At 43.3% G+C, this 20,178-nt stretch overlaps 1 protein-coding gene across 1 annotated transcript in view; it reads right to left on the reverse strand.

Moving 5' to 3' along the window:
• PLCL1 (phospholipase C like 1 (inactive)) overlaps positions 1-18,196 on the reverse strand; it is a 683,152-nt gene extending 664,956 nt beyond the window's left edge. Inside the window, exon 1 of the mRNA XM_030209205.1 lies at positions 17,763-18,196. Coding sequence (XP_030065065.1) covers positions 17,763-18,017 — 255 coding nt within the window. The 5' untranslated portion in view covers positions 18,018-18,196. The remainder of the gene's footprint in view (positions 1-17,762) is intronic.
• Positions 18,197-20,178: the final 1,982 nt, after the last annotated feature.

Raw genomic sequence — 20,178 nt, forward strand, 5'->3', positions numbered from 1 at the left:
GTCGGCCTTCCCCCAGTTTCTAGTTTAAAAGCTGTTCTATCTCCTTTTTAAAATGCCAATGGCAGCAGCTTGGTCCCACCCTAATTAAGGTGAAGCCCATCCTTTCAGAATAGGCTCCCCCTTCCCCAGAATGTTGCGTAGTCCCTAACAAAGCTAAAACCCTCCTCCCTACACCATCGTCTCATCCATGTATTGAGACTCTGGCGATCTGCCTGTCTCTTGGGCCCTGCGCATGGAACAGGAAGCATTTCTGAAAATGCTACCCTGGAGGATCTGGATTTCAGCTTTCTACCTAGGAAAGCCTAAATTTGGCTTCCAGAACCTCCTTCCAACATTTTCCTATGTCACTGGTACCTACATGTACCAAGACAGCTGGCTCCTCCAATCTAGGTGACACGTGAGGTCTGCCACCTTTGCACCAGACAGGCAAGTCACCAGATGATCCTCACATCCACCAGCCACCCAGCTATCTACATGCCTCATGACCGAATCACCAACTGCAACAGCTGTCCTAACCCTTCCCTCCTAGGCAGAAGCTCCTGGAGACTCATCCTTGGTATGAGAAGATCTTGCATCCCCTGGTGGGCTGGTCCTGGCTACAGTATTATTTCCAACTTCGCCAGGGTGATGCTCTCCATTTAGAAGAAATGTCCTCTTTTCTCAGAACTTCTCGGAAAGAAAGTTAAGTAGGACCTTTCCTCTCTATTAGTTTTGATTCTAAGAGGACTGCTTCAAACAAACCCTTTGAAGCTAACTCTGTAATCAGAGTTAACCCAGTAACCTTTGCAAATATTTTACTTCCTCACACCTTAATTAACACTTAGGGGGTATTTTACTAAAGTTTAGCTCAAGCTATCTGCAGCAGGGCCCATAGGAATAAAATGGGCCCTGCTGCAGAAAACTTCAGTTAAGCTTTAGTAAAAGACCTCTTTAAAAGGGGCCCCATAGGAAAGGACTGGGTTGAGAAGCTTAAAACGGTAGTTGCCATGGAAAAGATGACAGATAAGTGTAAAGGGCGATTTAATTCCTCTGCTGAAGAATGGAAGCATATAGAGGTTATCATGGCTGAAATCCAAGGGAAATAGGCGGGTTAAATCAAACCATAACGGAGGAAGGAGAGGGGGGTAAGGGGGGAGGGAGGATGGCGGGATAAGTGGAAGGGAGGGGATATGAGGGGGGGGGGAATGATTTATGAAACTTGTCTACTTAAATGTACTTTTGAATGTTGTGGGAGCTTATTACTCCAGAATGCTGTTAACATGGTTGTTAAAATTTATAAACTGAAAAAAAAAAAAAGCTCTTTAATTCAGGTCAGTAGTAGTGCTACCTATCCAGCAGCCATGAACAGAAAATAACTGTCCTTTAGGACAGAATCTGAGCCTTGCAACTATCCTTTTTAAAGTTTTTTGGCTGTTAAGTTTCTACCTCTAAAAAAGTTTCAGTTTAAAACTATGGGAAAAGTTCCTACCTCTAGAACAAGTTTCAGTTTAAAACTATGGGGAAAGGGTTGTACACTATGGAAACTAGTTAATAATGCCTGCTTCTCTCTTTTTTTTTTTATTAATTTTCCCTAAGACTGAACTAGGTCCTGCTGTGCCTGTTAGAGGCTATCTGTTAATGCTGTAGTACAAAGTTCAAGTTTTAAAAATAGGAGGAAAAGGGTACAGAGACCAGTGGCGTAGCTACGTGGGGCCATGTGCAGGACGTCAGACTCAGAAACAGAACGAAGGAAGGACCTCGGCTGGCGGGGGTTGGGGTCCCCCGCCAGCAAAGGTAGGCAACGGCGGCAGCATGGAAGGGTTGGCGGCGGGAGGGGGGGGTCGAGAGGGTCATTGACAGGGGGGTTCAAAGTTGGTGGTGGTGGTGGCAGCAGCAGCGGGGGGGTCGGCAATGGCAGGGGGGGGGCTAAAATGTACCCCCTCACCTCGGGCTCTGGACCCCCTCCCGCTGAAGTCTGGCTACGCCCCTGATAGAGACTAGCTGATAAAGTTTGCTTTTTCTTTTTTTTTTTTATTCTGCCTATCAATAACCTACAATTCCTCCTTTAAAACCCACTCTTTAAGTTCCCAAAGCACAAGCAAAATAATGTTCTCTTACCAGAGAAATGTCCTCTTCTCTCAGAACTTCTCATGCTTTTCCCAAGTGTATACCTCTTTCTAATTGCACACTAAGGGATGAATTCTATATATGACACCAAAAATATCTGCGCCATTTAAAGTTAAGCATGGTTCATAGAATAGCGCTTATAACAGGGACTTGCGCCTAACTTTAGGCATGGCCATTTGTACCATCTGATATGTGGTGCAAATATATGTGCCTAAATTGGGCATGTATTCTACAATAACATGCGTAAATGCTAATAACACCTCCCTTTTCCGTGCCCCTTTTATTTTTACTTATGCGTAACATTTAGGTGCGAATCCCACACCTAAATTTATGTATGTAAATTCCAATTAAATCTAATTAGTGCCACTAATTGCTTGTTAAAAAGCAAATTATTGGTACTAATTACCTTGTTATTCAATTAAATTGTGCATGCAAATTGGGTGCACATCCACATTTGCATTGGCAACTTTTATAGAATTGGGGGATAAGCCACTTGTGCCCTTATGGAATAGGACTTAGGGCAGAAGTGCATGTAAGTGGCATCTATTTTGCAGTTAACTGCAGTCCCTAGATAGAACTGTTGTTCACGTTTGTACCTGAGGCAATGGAGGCTTAAGCAACGTGCCCAAAATCACAAGCAGTGAAATCTGAACCAGGCTTCTCTTATTCACAGGCCAGGGCTGTAACCACTAGGCTACCTTCTCCACTTACAATAATTAATAGAATAAAACCAAATCTTCCTATTTAAACTGGATATGTTGAAAAAAGAAACACTAGATCATTCCAGAGTATGCAGATTTTGTTACAAGCATTCACATATGGTAAAGGATATTTTTATGTCTAAATGTGCAACACACTGCAACTTTTTAAAAGTCAAAAATATCTGCCAACAGGCTTTCTTTATTCTTCTTCATTGCCCCAACGACATCCTAATGTGTCATACAGTGATGTGGAGAGCGCATTCTATTCACCTGTAGGGAACAAATTTCCACTAGTTACAGATGGTGTGCAGTTCTGGCTGTGGCACTGGACCAAGATCCATGTGTCATACACTAATTTATATTCAAGTTCTTTTGAGAATGCTTGTGCCAACAAAGCAAATAGGATTTGTCTCTTACTGTGAGGCAAAAATACTCCAGTACAACTCTTTAATCATTCTAAATTCTTCCATTGTCACTTTGGACCATAAACATAATCTGTTCTATAACAAGAAGAATTTGGATGTATTTAAATGTGCAAGTTAACAAGATTATCTTGTATATTTACTCAAAGTTCACAGCAAAGTATTTAAAGCAACATTTCCACCTGATGGGTACTTTGAGGGTTATTCCATAAAATAAGTGTTGACATTTATACGCTAGTTATGTATACACATGTATGTGCCAATGTTCCGTATAAATGCCAATCTCAGGTCACTGTACTAACCATTAGGCTCCTCCTCCACTCCACTGCAAGGCAACACATGCTGTGTTAGAGCCCTTTAAATTGTATTAAGGGGCAAATAACATGACTTAAAGCCCTAGTGTAGCTTGAAGATAACTTCCCTCTAATTGCTTTGGTATAGGACACGTAAAAGATTTACAAAAACAAAATGGATAAATAAACCACAAATTACAGTGCCTCCTACTTATAATAAAACTTACCAATATTTTTGTGGAGCAAGAGGAGAAAATCATCATAAACAATGATACTTTTGCTAAATCCCTTGTGACTGCCCCTTCCCCCCCCCCCCACCCACCCACCACACACACACACACATACACCCCCACACATTTTCTGCAGCCCATGGTTACTTAACAGGAAACCAGGAAAATGGCCAGTGGGCCCTGGACATTTCTCCTCCTCCCCCCAGTTGGGTGATACTAAAGCATGAGTGAAAGATTGAGGAAGAGGAAGACCCTGGCTCCTAATTAACTAAAAGTGAACTTTTGCTTAATGAAAACACAAGGTATCAGTGAAGGAAGCTCCTTAGGTCAGTTAATGTCATCTCATTAAAAGACAGCACTGTTCCAGATGCTGGCTACCATCCTCTGCAGTATAGAATGTACCTGCATATCTAATATAATAAAACGCACCCTCAACGTTCTGAGGACAACGTTCTGTGAAGCCTTGAAGCCTGAAGCCTTGAAGCCTTGAAGCCTGAAGCCTGAAGCCTTGAAGCCATCTGACGTCACTCCCAGGCTGAGGCTGAAGGGTTCGTGGATTCGTGGTGTGAAGCCTTCAAGCCAGCCAGCCGTCTCTGCCCCGCCCTCGTGACAAAACAAACAAATCCGGAAGCGAAACGTCAGGGAAGGAGGCGGCGCTCCGGACGTCTAGCCTTCCCTTCGCTGTGTTCCGCCTTCAAAACAAGGCGGAACACAGCGAAGGGAAAGCTAGACGTCGGGAGCGCCGCCTCCTTCCCTGACGCTTCGCTGCACGAACCGCCACGGAGGTAAAGTTAAAAAGAATTAAAAAAAAAAAAAAAGGGATGCATGGATGCGAAGGGGGGGGGCATGGATGCGAGGGGGGGGCATGGATGCGAGGCATGGATGCGAAGGGGGGGGCATGGATGCGAAGGGGGGGGAGAAGAGGGCGGGCCAGGCTGGGACATGGAAGAGAGCGTAGCATGGATGCGAGGGGGGGGGTCATGGAAGGGCGAGAGGGGACTTGCTGGAAAAGGATGAATGGAGGCGTCAGGGGACAGAGGAGCATGGATGGGTATGGATTAGGAGGGCAGGGCACAGGGAGAGAGGGGAATTACTGGAAATGGATGAATGGAGGGGGCAGGGGACAGAGGAGCATGGATGGGCATGGATTGGGAGGGCAGGACTCAGGGAGAGAGAGAAATTGCTGGATAGGGAAAAATGGAGGGGCCAGGTGACAGATGAGCATGGATGGGCATGGATTGGAAGGGCAGGACTCAGGGAGAGGGGAATTGCTGGATAGGGATGAATGGAGGGGACAGATGGGCATGGATGGATATGGATTGCAGAGCAGGCCTCAGGCAGAGAGGGGAAATGCTGGATAGGGAAAAATGGAGGGGCCAGGTGACAGAGAAGCATGGATGGGCATGGATTGGAAGGGCAGGACTCAGGGAGAGGGGAATTGCTGGATAGGGATGAGTGGAGGGGACAGATGGGCATGGATGGATATGGATTGCAGAGCAGGCCTCAGGCAGAGAGGGGAAATGCTGGATAGGGAAAAATGGAGGGGCCAGGTGACAGAGGAGCATGGATGGGCATGGATTGGAAGGGCAGGACAGGACTCAGGGAGAGGGAAATTGCTGGATAGGGATGAATGGAGGGGACAGATGGGCATGGATGGATATGGATTGCAGAGCAGGCCTCAGGCAGAGAGGGGAAATGCTGGATAGGGAAAAATGGAGGGGCCAGGTGACAGATGAGCATGGATGGGCATGGATTGGAAGGGCAGGACTCAGGGAGAGGGGAATTGCTGCATAGGGATGAATGGAGGGGACAGATGGGCATGGATGGATATGGATTGCAGAGCAGGCCTCAGGCAGAGAGGGGAAATGCTGGATAGGGAAAAATGGAGGGGCCAGGTGACAGATGAGCATGGATGGGCATGGATTGGAAGGGCAGGACTCAGGGAGAGGGGAATTGCTGGATAGGGATGAATGGAGGGGACAGATGGGCATGGATGGATATGGATTGCAGAGCAGGCCTCAGGCAGAGAGGGGAAATGCTGGATAGGGAAAAATGGAGGGGCCAGGTGACAGAGGAGCATGGATGGGCATGGATTGGAAGGGCAGGACTCAGGGAGAGGGGAATTGCTGCATAGGGATGAATGGAGGGAACAGATGGGCATGGATGGATATGGATTGCAGGGCAGGCCTCAGGCAGAGAGGGGAAATGCTGGATAGGGATGAATGGAGGGGGCAGGTGACAGACAAACATGGATGGCCATGGATTGGGAGGGCAGGGCTCAGGGACAGAGGGGAATTGCTGGAAAAGGATGAAAGGAGGAGGCAGGGGACAGATGGCCATGGATTGGGAGGGCACGGCTCACACTCTCTCTCTCATATACAATGTCTTTCTGACTCTCACTCTCACACACTCTGTCTCACACTGTATCACATTCACTCTCTATGTGCCACACAGTCACTCACACACTCGCTTGGTCTCATACACTCACTCAAACAGAGAATCTGTGTCTCACACACACTCTCTCTCTCGCCCACACACACACACTCTCACTCACACTGTGTCTCACATACACACTTGCACACACTCTCATTCTCACACACACACTCTCTCACAAACACACTCACACCCAGACTCACGCTCTCTCTCACACAATCACACTTTCACTCTGACTCTCAAACAGTCGCTCTCACATACACTCTCCCAAACATACACACTCCGAGGAAAACCTTGCTAGCGCCCGTTTCATTTGTGTCAGAAACGGGCCTTTTTTACTAGTAAAGAACTAAAACCATAAGTCAGCAGTCTTCACTCTCAGTCCTCAAAGGCCACCAATGGGTCAGGATTTCAGAATATCCCCAATGAATATAGAATGAGAGAGATTTGCATTCCCATAATTTCCAGTGTATTCAAATATCTCATGCATATAAGAAAATAGTAGGTAGGTAGCACTATTTGTATATATGTTCACAACATTGTTAAGAGCATAGTAAAATAAAGATGAAATAATATCTTTAAAACTGAAAGCGTACTGTTACTGGAGGTAATGAAGCATATTCAGTAGAGGTATCTTGCAAACCTGACCTGTCATCAGCCATTGAGGTCTGGGAGTGAAGAGCAAGGCTGTAAGTGATATTTTAAAATGCCAGTGCATTTCACAGATGGGTTTACTGATTAGCTTTTCTGGAACATTGTCAATACCTGGAAGGATGACTAGATTGTAAGCCTCAAAGAGCATGGACTAATTATTATATATGACTGTAAAGTTTGTATACTCTTGCTAGCACTATACAATAACAGCCATACTCATTGCCAAATGAAGTAATGCAAAAGACAGAAACTGGTAAACTATCAAGAATTGTGCTAATGATAACTTGTTTTATCGCTAAACATAAAATAAAATGTTGTAGTAAATTAAACTCTATTTCTCATAGATGTCAGCTTTACTACTACTACTTATCACTTCTATAGTGCTACAAGGCATACGCAGCGCTGTACACCATACATGAAAATACAGTCCCTGCTCAAAGAGCTTACAATCTAAATAGGACAAGCAGACAGACAGAACAACTAAGAGGTAAGGGAATTAAAGAGGAGGGAATAAAAGGGTACAGGGCAAGTAGTGGTTAGGAGTCAAAAGCAGCGGTAAAGAGGTGGGCTTTCAGCCTGGATTGACCGTAGCTTTAACTACCATTTACCCATATTTCATCCCAAGACTTTCTAGATTCAAACCATAATAAATAGAAATAAAACAAAATATAGAAAAGAAAATAGTGAAGATACTTACCTGTAGAAGGTATTGTCCGAGGACAGCAGGCTTCATATTCTCACAAGTGGGTAGACACCGATCCGCATCACCCGGTCCGGCATTTATGCCAAAGTAAAAAAGTATAACTTTGTGAAGCGTGAGCCACACTCCACCACGCATGCATGAGTGCCTTCCTGCCCATTGTGTCAACACAGTCTCCTCAATTCAATATTAAAGCAAAAAAAACAAACTAAAAATAACCAAGGAGACAACTCCAAGGGGAGGTGGGCAGAACTGTGAGAATAAGAAGCCTGCTGATCTCGGAGAATACCTGCTATAGGTAAGTATCTTCGCTTTCTCCGAGGACAAACAAGCTTGCATATTCTCACAAGCATAGGAGCCGACTCTGTGGGTGCTGTGGGTGCTTGTGCACCCCCAATATTGAGAAAATTCCTTGTATGTATCCAGGGAGGGGTTATTTCCACTGGGCTTAGCACCCCCAATAATTTTGAAAAGTTGGCTCCTATGCTCACAAGTGGTGAATCCCTGGCATCCAGGCTCACTGAAAACAACAAATTGCGAGGACATAACACTGATTAACCTGAAACTATATACAACTGAGTGAGACTGCAGCCTATAACAGAATAAAACTGGCTAGGAGGGTGGAGTTGGATTTGAAACCCCAAACAGATTCTGCAACACTGACTGCCCAAACCGACTGTCGCATCAGGTATCCTGCTCAAGGCAGTGATGAGATGTGAATGTGTGGGTTGAAGACCACGTTGCAGCCTTGCAAATAGAGGCTGACCTCAAATGGGCTACTGACACAGCCAAGGCTCTGATATTATGAGCCATGACATGACCCTCTAAGGCCAGCCCAGCCTGGGCATAAGTGAAATGCAATCTACCAGCCAATTAGAAATAGTGTGTTTCCCAATGGCGACCCCCATCTTGTTGGGATCAAAAGAAATAAAAAGCTGGACGGACTGTCTGTGGGGCCTTGTCCACTACATGTAGTAGGCCAATGCTCTCTTGCAAGCCAAGGTGTGCAAGCTGCTTTTACCAGGATGGGCATGGAGGTCAGGGAAAGAAAGTTGGCAAGACAATCAACTGGTTCAGATGGAACTCCGACACCACCTTTGGCAGGAACTTGGGTGCGTGCAGAGGACTGCTCTGTTGTACTGAAACTTAGTATAAGGTGCATCCACTACTAAGGCCTGAAGCTCACTGATTCTACGAGCTAAAGTAACAGCCACCAAGAAAACAACCTTCCAAGACAAGTACTTCAGATGGCAGGAATTCAGTGGCTCAAAAGGACCTTTCATCAGTTGGGTGAGAACGACGTTGAGATCTCATGACACTGGTGGAGGTTTGACAGGGGGCTTTGACAAAAGCAAACTTCTCATGAAGCGAACAACTAGAGGTTGTCCAGAGATCACCTTACCCTCTACACGTTGATGATAAGCACTAATAGAACTAAGGTGAACCCTTACGGAGTTGGTCTTGAGACCAGACTCTGATAAGTATAAAAAGGTATTCAAGCAGGGTCTGTGTAGGGCAAGTAAGGGGATCTAGGGCCTTGCTCTCACACCAGATGCCAAACTTCCTCCATTTAAAACAGTAGCACCTCTTAGTGGAATCTTTCCTGGAAGCCAGCAAGACCCGGGAGACACCCTCCGAAAGAACCAAGGAGGAAGCGAATTCTAGGCTCTCAACATCCAAGCTGTGAGAACCAGAGACTGGAGGTTGGGATGTAGAAGTGACCCCTTATTCTGCGGGATGAGGGTCAGAAAACACTCCAATCTCCATGGTCCTTCGGAGGATAATTCCAGAAGAAGAGGGAACCATATCTGCTGCAGCCAATATGGTGCAATCAGAATCAGGGTTTCGCGGTCTTGCTTCAGTTTCAACAAAGTCTTTCCAACTAGAGGTATCAGAGGATACGCATTCAGAAGGCCTGTCCATCAATTGAGGAGGAAGGCATCTGATGCTAGCCTGCCATGGGCCTGAAGCCTGGAACAGAACTGAGGGACCTTGTGATTCAGTTGAGTGACAAAAAGATCCACCGAAGGAGTGCCCCATGCTTGGAAGATCTTGCTGGCTACACCTATTATGGAGAGACCACTCATGCGGTTGCATTATCTTGCTCAGCCTGTCAGCCAGGATGTTGTTTGCAGCCGCCAGATAAGTGGCTTGAAGAAACATGCAGGGTTGACGAGCCCAATGCCACATCCAGACGGCCTCCTGCCACAGAGGGCGAGATCCAGTGCCCCCCTGCTTGTTGGTGTAATACATTGCAATCTGATTGTCTGTTTGAATTAGAATAATTTGATAAGACAGCCTTTAGAGCGTTCCACATCACTCGAAGCTCCAGGAGGTTGATCTGAAGATTCATTTTCTGGGCGGACCAAGCACCTTGATTGTGAAGCCCATCTACATGAGCTCCCCAACCCAGGAGAGATGCATCCATTATCAGCACTTTCTGTGGTTGAGGAATTTGGAATGGCAGTCCAAAAGTCAAATTGGATCGAATGGTCTACCACTGTAGAGAGCATAAAAGCTCTGGGGACACCTGAATGATATCTTCTAGACTCCCCGTGACCTATTATCACTGAGAAGCCAGGGTCCATTGAGCTGATCTCATGTGAAGACATGCCATGGGTGTAACATACACTGTGGAAGCCATGTGGCTCAACAATCTCAACATCAACTGAGCTGTCATCTGCTGAGAGGCATGAACCCTGGATGCTAGTGAGATATGATTGTCCGCTTGCGCCTCCGGAAGGTAGGCTCAAACTGTCTGCGTGTCGAGCAGGGCTCCCATGAACTCCAATCGCTGAACAAGGTGGAGATGGGACTTGGGGTAGTTTAAAATGAACCCTAGTAGCTCTAGCACCCGAATAGTCATCCGTAAAGACTCCTGAGCACTGTCCTCTGAGGTGCTCTTCACCAGCCAATTGTCGAGATATGAACATAAGAGCATAAAACATAAGAGTAGCCATACTGGGTCAGACCAATGGTCCATCTAGCCCAGTATCCTGTTTTCCAAACAGTGGCCAAGCCAGGTCACAGTTACCTGGCAGAAACCCAAATTGTAGCAACACTCCATACTACAAATCCCACGGCAAGCAATTGCTTCCCATGTGTGTCTCAACAGCAGACTATGGACTTTTCCTCCAAGAATTTGTACAAACCTTTTTTCAACCCAGATACACTAACCGCTGTTATCACCTCCTCCAGCAAAAAAGAGTTCCAGAGCTTAACTATTTGTTCAGTGAAAACATATTTCTTCCTATTTGTTTTAAAAGTATTTCCATGTAACTTCCTTGAGTGTCCCCTAGTCTTCGTACTTTTGGAACGAGTAAAAAATCAATTTACTTCTACTTGTTCTACACCACTCTGGATTTTGTAGACCTCAATCATATCTCCCCTCAGCCATCTCTTCTCCAATTTGAGTGCCCTAACCTCTTTAGCCTTTCCTCATACGAGAGGAGTTCCACCCCCTTTATCATTTTAGTCGCTCTTCTTTGAACCTTTTCTAATTCTGCTATATCTGTTTTGAGATACGGTGATCAGAACTGAACGCAATATTCAAGGTGCAGGCACACCATGGAGCGATACAAAGGCATTACAGTATTTTCAGTCTTATTCACCATCCCTTTCCTAATAATTCCTAGCATCCTGTTTGCTTTTTTGGCCGCCGCCACACACTAAGCAGAAGATTTCAGCGTATTATCTACAATGACACCCAGATCTTTCTCTTGAGTGCTGACCCCCAAGGTGGCCCTAGCATCAGGTAGCTGTGATTTGGATTATTCTTTCCAATGTGCATCACCTTGCATTTGTCCACATTAAATTTCATCTACCATTTGGACGCCTAGTCTTCCAATTTCCTAAGGTCTTCCTGCAATATTTCACAGTCCGCACTTGTTTTAACAACCTTAAATAGTTTTGTATCATCTGCAAATCTGATCACCTCACTCATCATTCCAATTTCCATATCATTTATAAATATGTTAAATAGTACTGGTCCCTGCTGCACTAAATTGTTCACTCTCCTCTATTGAGAGAAATTACCATTTAACCCTATCCTCTGTTTTCTGTCCAATAACCAATTCCTAATTCACAACAGAACCTTGCCTCCTGTCCCATGACTCTTTAATATTCTCAGGAGTCTCTCATGAGGAACTTTATAAAAAGGTTTCTGAAAATCTAGATACACATCAACCGGCTCACCTTTATCCACATGTTTATTCACGCCTTCAAAGAAATGAAGGAAATTGGTGAGGAAAGACTTCCCTTAGCTGAACTCTTGCTGACTCTGTGCCATTAAACCATGTTTGTCTACGTGTTCTATAATTTTATTCTTTATAATAGTTTCAACTATTTTGCTCGGCACTGACGTCAAGCTTACCGGTCTATAATTTCCTGGATCATCCCAAGAATCCTTTTTAAAAATCAGCTTCACATTGGCCACCCTCCAATCTTCAGGTACTATGGACAATTTTAATGACAGGTTACACATTACTAACAGCAGATCAGTGTTTTTAGTATCCTTGGATGTATGCCATCCGGTCCAGGTGATTTACTACTCTTTAATCCACACAAACAGAAAACACAATAACTGGAAACATTCAAAAAGAGATGCTGTTATTTCTAAATCCTAATAACACATTCTATATAGTATTAGGACTAAGCTCATGCCTTTTTAGTGATAGTTGAAGGATGATTGTATTTAGTGTTTTATATGGAATGATTTTTCCCTATTTTTTTATTGATTGGTGTTCCTTTCTTATCTCTGTTTTAGCCTGTAAACTATTTTGACCTACATGACTAGTAAAGGCAGTATAGTATGTTCTTAATAAACATAAACATTACATTCGGGCACAATTGGTATTTTCCTCTCCCAAGAAGACTTGCAATCTAAGCCCCCCTGTTTACTAAGCCACGCTAGTGGCTGCTGTGCACTAATGCCGACACAGCCCATTTGCTTTGAAAGGACTGTGTCAGCCTTACAGCGTGGGCTTAGTAAACAGAGGGATAAGTCTGTACCTGAAGCAATGAAGGATGAAGTAACTTGTCCATGGCCATATGGAGTGTCCATGGGCTTTGAACCCTGGCTTCCAAGCCAACTGCTCTGACCACTAGGCTACAAGAAGACTAGTGAGCCTGCACTGTTTGAATGAAGTTGAGCTGTAAGTTTGACTGGACTCAGAGTTACAAATTCAACTCAATCCACATGCTCAAAAACAAACAGTAATACAGTAACAAAAATAGGTAATGTCAGAAAAAGACCCACAAACCCACCCGAGTCTACCCAGTTATTATATATCCCAAGTAGAAGCTTAATCACTTGTGTAATTCATTCCTTATCCAGTCTTTTTTCTTCCTCCTTGTTTCTCTACCCTTCTGGTTAGGTGAACATACAGGATCCCGTGCTTAGTATAACAGTGCCCCAGTGTCCATCCTCATATCTTACATCCAGCACCATAATAATCTAAAAGTAACAAAAACCAGAAGGATCAGTAAAACGCCTAAATGTTTTCGATAGACAAGTGCCTTTGTTTTCCCATACGTATAATTATATTGTATGCTATTACACATAAGATAACAGGCTTTGTAAAGTCAGGCATAGAAGTCAGGTTTTTTTATACTCAAGCACTGCCATCAACCTGCTCACATCACATTCCAGGACAAACTGTAGTTTGCAGTGTTAATTCTGTGTGTATTAATCTTGTCACTATTAATATTCATATTTAGATACACCAAAAACACTTTATTAGCTTTAAAATAATATTGCAATGGCCCTGCATGGAAAGTGTTATGAATGGAGTATAAAAAGAATGTGTTGTTAACACACTACTTCACTGATTCAATTTATTTTTTCATCTAGAAACACAGAACTTCATTTTGTATGTAGATGCTCACAAGTTCTAGAACCCTTTCTTGCAGTGTAATATTTCCAAACTGAAAATCACAGTGTGTCCCGATGCAGACATTCAAGAACAGCACACCCAACGTTAGCACGCAAGGAGGAACTGACTGCAATTCAGCAAATACCAGATCCTATCTTCTCTTTATCATCCTGTCTGTATTAACCCTGCATGCAAAATCCACATACAAAGTTCTCATAAGTGAACAGGGGTGGGAAGACAGAAATGGGGAGGGGAAGGGCAAGGCACCCTCCTGTAATATATAAGAAACTGCAACTTAGACATTAGTTCTTCAGAAGAGTCTGCAGTTTCTAGAGTATGTACTTCAATGATCTGTCCCTTAGCACTTACCCCACATATTATGTTATATTGTGAGCCTTAATGATAAGTTAGGTGCCACTGCCCATGTGAAAAATGTGTGTGTCTCATGGATGAAGGCCAGCTTCGAGTGAGAGACACAAAGAAAGGTGTACATCTGTATCAACACACACTAGCAAACCCCTATAGAAGTTCAGACAACCCAAAAATCTTAAGTCTGTATGAAATGTCTTGGTTTAAAAGAAACACTGAATTCAATGAAGGAAAAAAATATTTTGAGTTCTAAGATAAAATATTTAAGAATCCATCCATCCACAATTTTTCCATACATCCCTTATGTCCGAGTCATGTCGCATTGGCAAAACCCACTGTAAACTCCCTTAATGATCCAGAACACAGGTTCCCAAACCTTTCCTGGGCTTTAAGGACATCCACAATGATTATTCATGAGAAAAATCTGCATGCAATGGAGGCACGCAGCTCTATCTCATTCAGATTTATTGCAAACATCCTGAAAAATGTCTGACTGGGGGTACCCCAAGAAAGGTTTGGAAACCACTGAACTAGAGACAATAATAAAATCTCACTGGGGTCTATATTTATTTCTATATGTTTACATATATCTTCAGTTCTTCACCACACCATCTACACAGTTCTGGACAGTGTACAGCCTAATAAAATACTTCAGGAATTACCCAGGCTGGTTACATTTTTATCAGACAAAATTTATTGGTTTAGGTCTGGACAGTATTGGAAGTGTGCCAGGGGCACTGTTAGACTAATGCTATCCTATTAAAATTTTTTGATTAAGTATGATTAGAAAACAAATTCAAGTCCTAAATTTAACCAAACAACTTTATCTGGATAACTTTTGGCTAGTATATTCAGTAGCCCAATTTAACTAGATAATCCAGTTGAATAAGCTAACCAGGTAAGTTGTCCAGTCAGCTTCTTCCCACTGCATAGTAGTAGTCTCAGTGCATTTAGCCACAAATAACACATTTTTCCCCTGAGTAAAGCAGCACAAACTAAATATTAAGCTCTCGTGTAATGGATAAATGCAACAGTGAAATTGTGTTCTCTCCATCACCTAGTATCACAGTGCATAACACTGAAGAAGAACAATACTTAACAAGCTAGTGCCGTATTCATTTCAAATAAAAAGTCAAGGATAGGTAGAACTTAATATTAGTAGCATGAAGAAACACTGCTATTAGTTTTAAAAGATGTGTTTACAATCTTCCCCCAGTACATTCAAAATAAAAAGCTAATTAACATTTATGAGTAAGATGCCATAACAGTTTTGTTAAATTTTATTTTCAGAGAGGAAACTGCCATTTTAGAGCAAGTAGGTCAGATGTTCTCCTTTATTAACTGCCCTTATCTTTACGTTACTGAGAAAAGAACTACCAACACTAATGTAAATAAAAATGTCATCAGAAACCCACCCAATGACTCAGGATAGCCCGGCTTCACTTCCTGAATCTGGTTTCTGCTGGGAATAATATTCTACTAGTGGCCAGGGTGACCTGGGCCAGCCATCATGCAACAGCGACACCCACTAGCTGGATCAAGAACATATTGGTGGGTTCCTGAGAGAATCATGGGTTAAATAACTTAAAAACAGGGGAAAAGGCAAATGGCTCAAGGCATCAAACCCTCAGTATGGAGCCAGATCCTATTAAGGTGGAACCCAGAAGGAAACCAGATTTCTGACTCCCGAGAAAGCAAGGAATATAAAGGAAACATTCTCACAGAGGGCAAGAAGGGAGGCATTACACTGAAGCCTATTTAATGAAGTACATTTTTTTAATGCACACTATTTGATGTAGAATTCAATGAGCACCATGTTAAAGTGGCAATCAGTAGTGCACAGAACATGTCTGTATTCCAGTCACTAGTAAAGTACTGGAACTATCAACCATAGTAACACGAGCTACCCCCTCTGCCTTTACTCTCCAGAACCACTGTCATAGTAACATAGTAAATAACGGCAGCTAAAGACCTGTACGGTCCATCCAGTCTGCCCAACAAGATAAACTCATTATACATGGTATACAATACTTTATATGTATACCCGAGTTTGATTTGTCCTTGCCATTCTCAGGGCACAGACCGTAGAAGTCTACCCAGCACTCTTCTTGTACTAAGTTCTGAAGCTAACGTTGAAGCCCCTTAAAATTTACACTCCAGCCCATCCCTATCTATTCAATCATGATCAGGGCCTAGACCGTAGAAGTCTGTCCAGCACCGGTTTTGTTTCCCAGTTACCGGCGTTGCCACCTAATCTCCGCTAAGATTCTGAGGATCCATTCCTTCAAAACAGGATTCCTTTGTGTTTATCCCATGCATGTTTGAATTCCATTACCATTTTCATCTCCACCACCTCCCACAGGAGGGCATTCCACATATCTACCACCCTTTCCACGAAAAAATACTTCCTGACATGACACAACATAATCAACTGGGAGAAGAACAAATATCTTTTCTCAAGGCATCTATACCCCTCCGTCTTCTCCAAAAGATTCAGAGGGGGGGGCTCCAACAACATATGGGATAAAGAGGAATAGCAGGTCAGTCAGGGTCATTTGACGCCTTGCAGTGAATGGGCAGGAGCAAGTGGGGATTGCTACTGGTCCCACCTGTCCCCTTTACCTCTTTGGGTGGAGTACTCATTAATTGAAGCTTGGAACTCCCTCATTTGGGTGGGGGCACTGGGCTTGCATAAGAGGGTTCTGAAGACATGGAACCCCTTCAGCGCTTTCAGGAGGAGCACTGATGCTCATGCCAGAGTGCCAGGTAGGATTAATTCAGGCCATAGATGGTACTTTGTGGAAAGCTGAGGGCAAACGTTGGGAGATAATATGCTAGCAAACACAATTAGCCTGCTAATGCTCTAAAAAAAATATTAGCTGCAACTTTTGAAGAGTTGTTGACTTTTTTTTTAATTACTGTACATTGTGCTGTGTTATGTGATTTGCAGTAAAACGTTTTGCTATTAATGGACTGCTCTCCATGCACTTGCCATGGACAGTTTATTAATACTTTCATGCATTAATAGAAGATATTTTGGGTACCAATACTTGCATTACTGTTGATGTGTATTAACACAGTTTAGTGGTCAAGACCCCATTGTCAAGAAATTCCCCATGAAACGTTGACTCTACTTTCCAGAATGCTCAACAGCAAAAAATAAAACAAAAGTGACGGTCCATGTGTGCTGGTAGAGCTTTAAGGCAATCCCACTGCATTTCTGCCTATGCTGTAAACTGTAATTTTTTAAAGCTCAATATTAAGAATTATTTTACAGACACAATAACATCTGCTTATCAATATTCTGTAACTCCACAGCTTTTCACAACCATCCAACTAGTTTGCAATACTGTCACCTACTGTTGAAACATAAACAGATCATTTATTTCACAGTTTTCATTTCTGTACTAATTAGTACGAACATCCTAGAATCAATTTTGATAAATAATGCTGACAATTATTTGTGTACATTATTTTTCACAAAGTATCATTAGGGCTCCACCTGATTTGCCATTATGAGATTCCTGCTCCAGTGTACCTACATTCATTTCATCCACTCTAAAATCTATCACAACTTTTTTTCCCCTTTCTCCTGCTTAGTGATAACACTGCTTTCACTTTTGTAGTTGTGTTTAAACAGCATATCAACACCAAAATGCTGCACTTTGAAGAATGGTCCATAGCAACCCATAGTATGATATCAGACAAAGCGGCTGCTTAACTTTCCTCTTTCCCAGATCACCCACTGGACTGCATAATTGCAATTTACAGCAAAATAAAAAATAATACATACATACATAAAACTAAACTGTAGAAGTTTAAACGACGTTCATGACCATCTGCTAGCGCAACATAAAATATTAACAGAACTTTGAGAAAAACAGACTGAAACTGTATTGTGTGCCAGAACAACATGCTGGACAGTAGCATGAGACGTTTGTGGAGCGCTGGGAGTATGTGCTGTGCTATTGCAAATCTTACCTTGATGATGCTGCTTCTCCGGGCTGTAATCCTGGCAGCGTCCAGGAGACTGGCCTCACTCTCGGCCACTGTCGTCGCGGTCCCCGAGCCACAACGATCCGTTCCCACCAGCAGGGAGACCCCGCTCCTGCGCTCCCTGCGCCTGCCACAGCCCAGCGAGAATTCCGATGCCGACTCCGGGCACTGCTCGCAGCCGTCCTCTTTGCCCGCGTCGACAGGGGCTCGGGCAGGCTCCCGGGCTGCGCTTTCTGCCATATCTCCTCCAAAACCGGAGCCAACCCCACCCCTGAAAAGGTGTTAAAGTAGCCCGATTCCACGGGCAGGATGAAGCAAACCCTGAGGCGCTGGTCGTGTGAGGACTTAATCGAGTGGAACTTTCTTACTCATGCTGTAAAGATGTCATGCAACTCCTGGAAACCGGAGCGAAGGGGGCGTGGGAGACTTGCAAACGGAGCTTCCAGGCTGCAGAGAAAGGAGCAGCAAACCCTTGATGCAAAAAAAATAAAAGAGAGAGAGAGAGAGAGAGAGCAATAAAATCTTGTCTGTTTTTGCTGACAGATGAACACGCAAGTTAAAAGGAAAGCAGAGCAAACAGTTCTCCCTCTCCTCGCGATCGGGCAGCGAGGGGTAGTAGCCCTATGAACTGTCGAGGGAAGATGTGGCTAGCAAAAGAGGGCACCGGCAGCTTTCAAAGCAGGGCAGCTCCGGCTGCAAACCCAAGATACAAGTCAGTGCCTGATAGGTTTCCCAGTTTCTCCTTTCTGATTGGTTCCTAGTATTTCCAACCCAGATTATCTTTTCTTTCTGAGACGTGCTCAAATGAAAACAGATTGTGCCTGAATTAAACCATAGCATCACACTAGTGCACATTTCTTTTTGAACTGGGTCCACAGAAAGAATTTCTGCTTTTAATGCAAAACTGCACTTGGAAATACTTCCTAAATATGTCTTGTTTATATAGTTTAGGTTTGTATTGATAATTATAGAAGCAACTGAACACTGTTTGGGTTGGAGGAGCTAAACAAACCAATCTCCAACCCTACCCCAAGCTGTCTAAATCCTGATGCCCTGTTGGGCAAATTATTTGCCAGGCCATTTCCCTGCCTCTGAATAATTACAGTAATTTCTGGATTATAAGTCGCTCCTTTATATAGGTTGCAGAGACTAAAAACAGTAAAAAAAAAAAAAAAAAAAACAACAACCCAAAACCAAAACTGTAGAGTTGACATATAAGACTCTCCTTTGTATAAGATGCAGGAAAACATTCAGTGCCAGCAGTTCATATCCAACTGCATAAAGTCTGAATAGCAATTGCTACTTGAGATATACCATAAATACCAGTAGTACTAAAAGCATTGTAAAGTACTGTTAGAACAGTATAAATTAATATTTAAGCAATAATTGTATTACCAGTATCCTATTCAATTTATCCTATAAATGCAATAGTCGACAAGGAACAGCTGTGAAACAAAGACTATACCGGTACTATAGGTATATTTACCTAAGGTCTAAGAGGAAGCTTACTAGTAAATGAAGTCAGTAAGTACCAGTAAAAGAAAACTCAAATAGGTACAGGTAAAACAATTCTGTCACAGAAATTAATTTTATTTTCAAGGAAGCTAACTGGTAAAAGAAAACTTGAACATGTACTACTACTACTACTACATGTAGAATCTCCAATAGTAGCAACATTCCATGTAGAATCTCCAATAGTATCTATTTTATTTTTGTTACATTTGTACCCTGCGCTTTCCCACTCATGGCAGGCTCAATGCAGCTTACATGAGGCAATGGAGGGTAAAGTGACTTGCACAGAGTCATCTTTTAACCAGTTTTTAATCCACAAACCTTCCTGAGCCCTTACGCCAAGCCCCCTCCCTGCCCATCTTCAAGTCTCTGCTTAAAGCCCACCTCTTCAATGCTGCATTCGGCACCTAACTCTTACCGTCCAGTAATCCAGACTGCCCAATTCGGATTGACTGTTCACTTGTCTTTTAGATTGTGGGCTCCTTGAGCGGGGACTGTCCCTCTATGTTAAATTGTACAGCGCTGCGTAACCCTGGTGGCGCTTTGGAAATGTTAAGTAGTAGTAGTAGTAGTAATAGGACACTACCTCCTATCCCATGACTCTCCAATTTCCTCTGTAGTCTTTCATGAGGTATTTTGTCAAACGCCTTCTGAAAATCCAGATACACAATATCAACTGGCTCACCTTTATCCACATGTTTGTTCACCCCTTGAAAGAAATGTAGTAGATTGGTGAGGCAAGATTTCCCTTTACTAAATCCATGTTGATTTTGTCTCATTAATCCATGCTTTTGAATATGCTCTATAATTTTGTTCTTAATAATAGTGTCTACCATTTTGCCTGGCGCCGACGTCAGACTTATCAGTCTATAATTTCCCGGATCTCCTC

This window comes from Microcaecilia unicolor, chromosome 7 (genome assembly GCF_901765095.1).
Source record: "Microcaecilia unicolor chromosome 7, aMicUni1.1, whole genome shotgun sequence".
NCBI classification, from domain to species: Eukaryota; Metazoa; Chordata; class Amphibia; order Gymnophiona; family Siphonopidae; genus Microcaecilia; species Microcaecilia unicolor.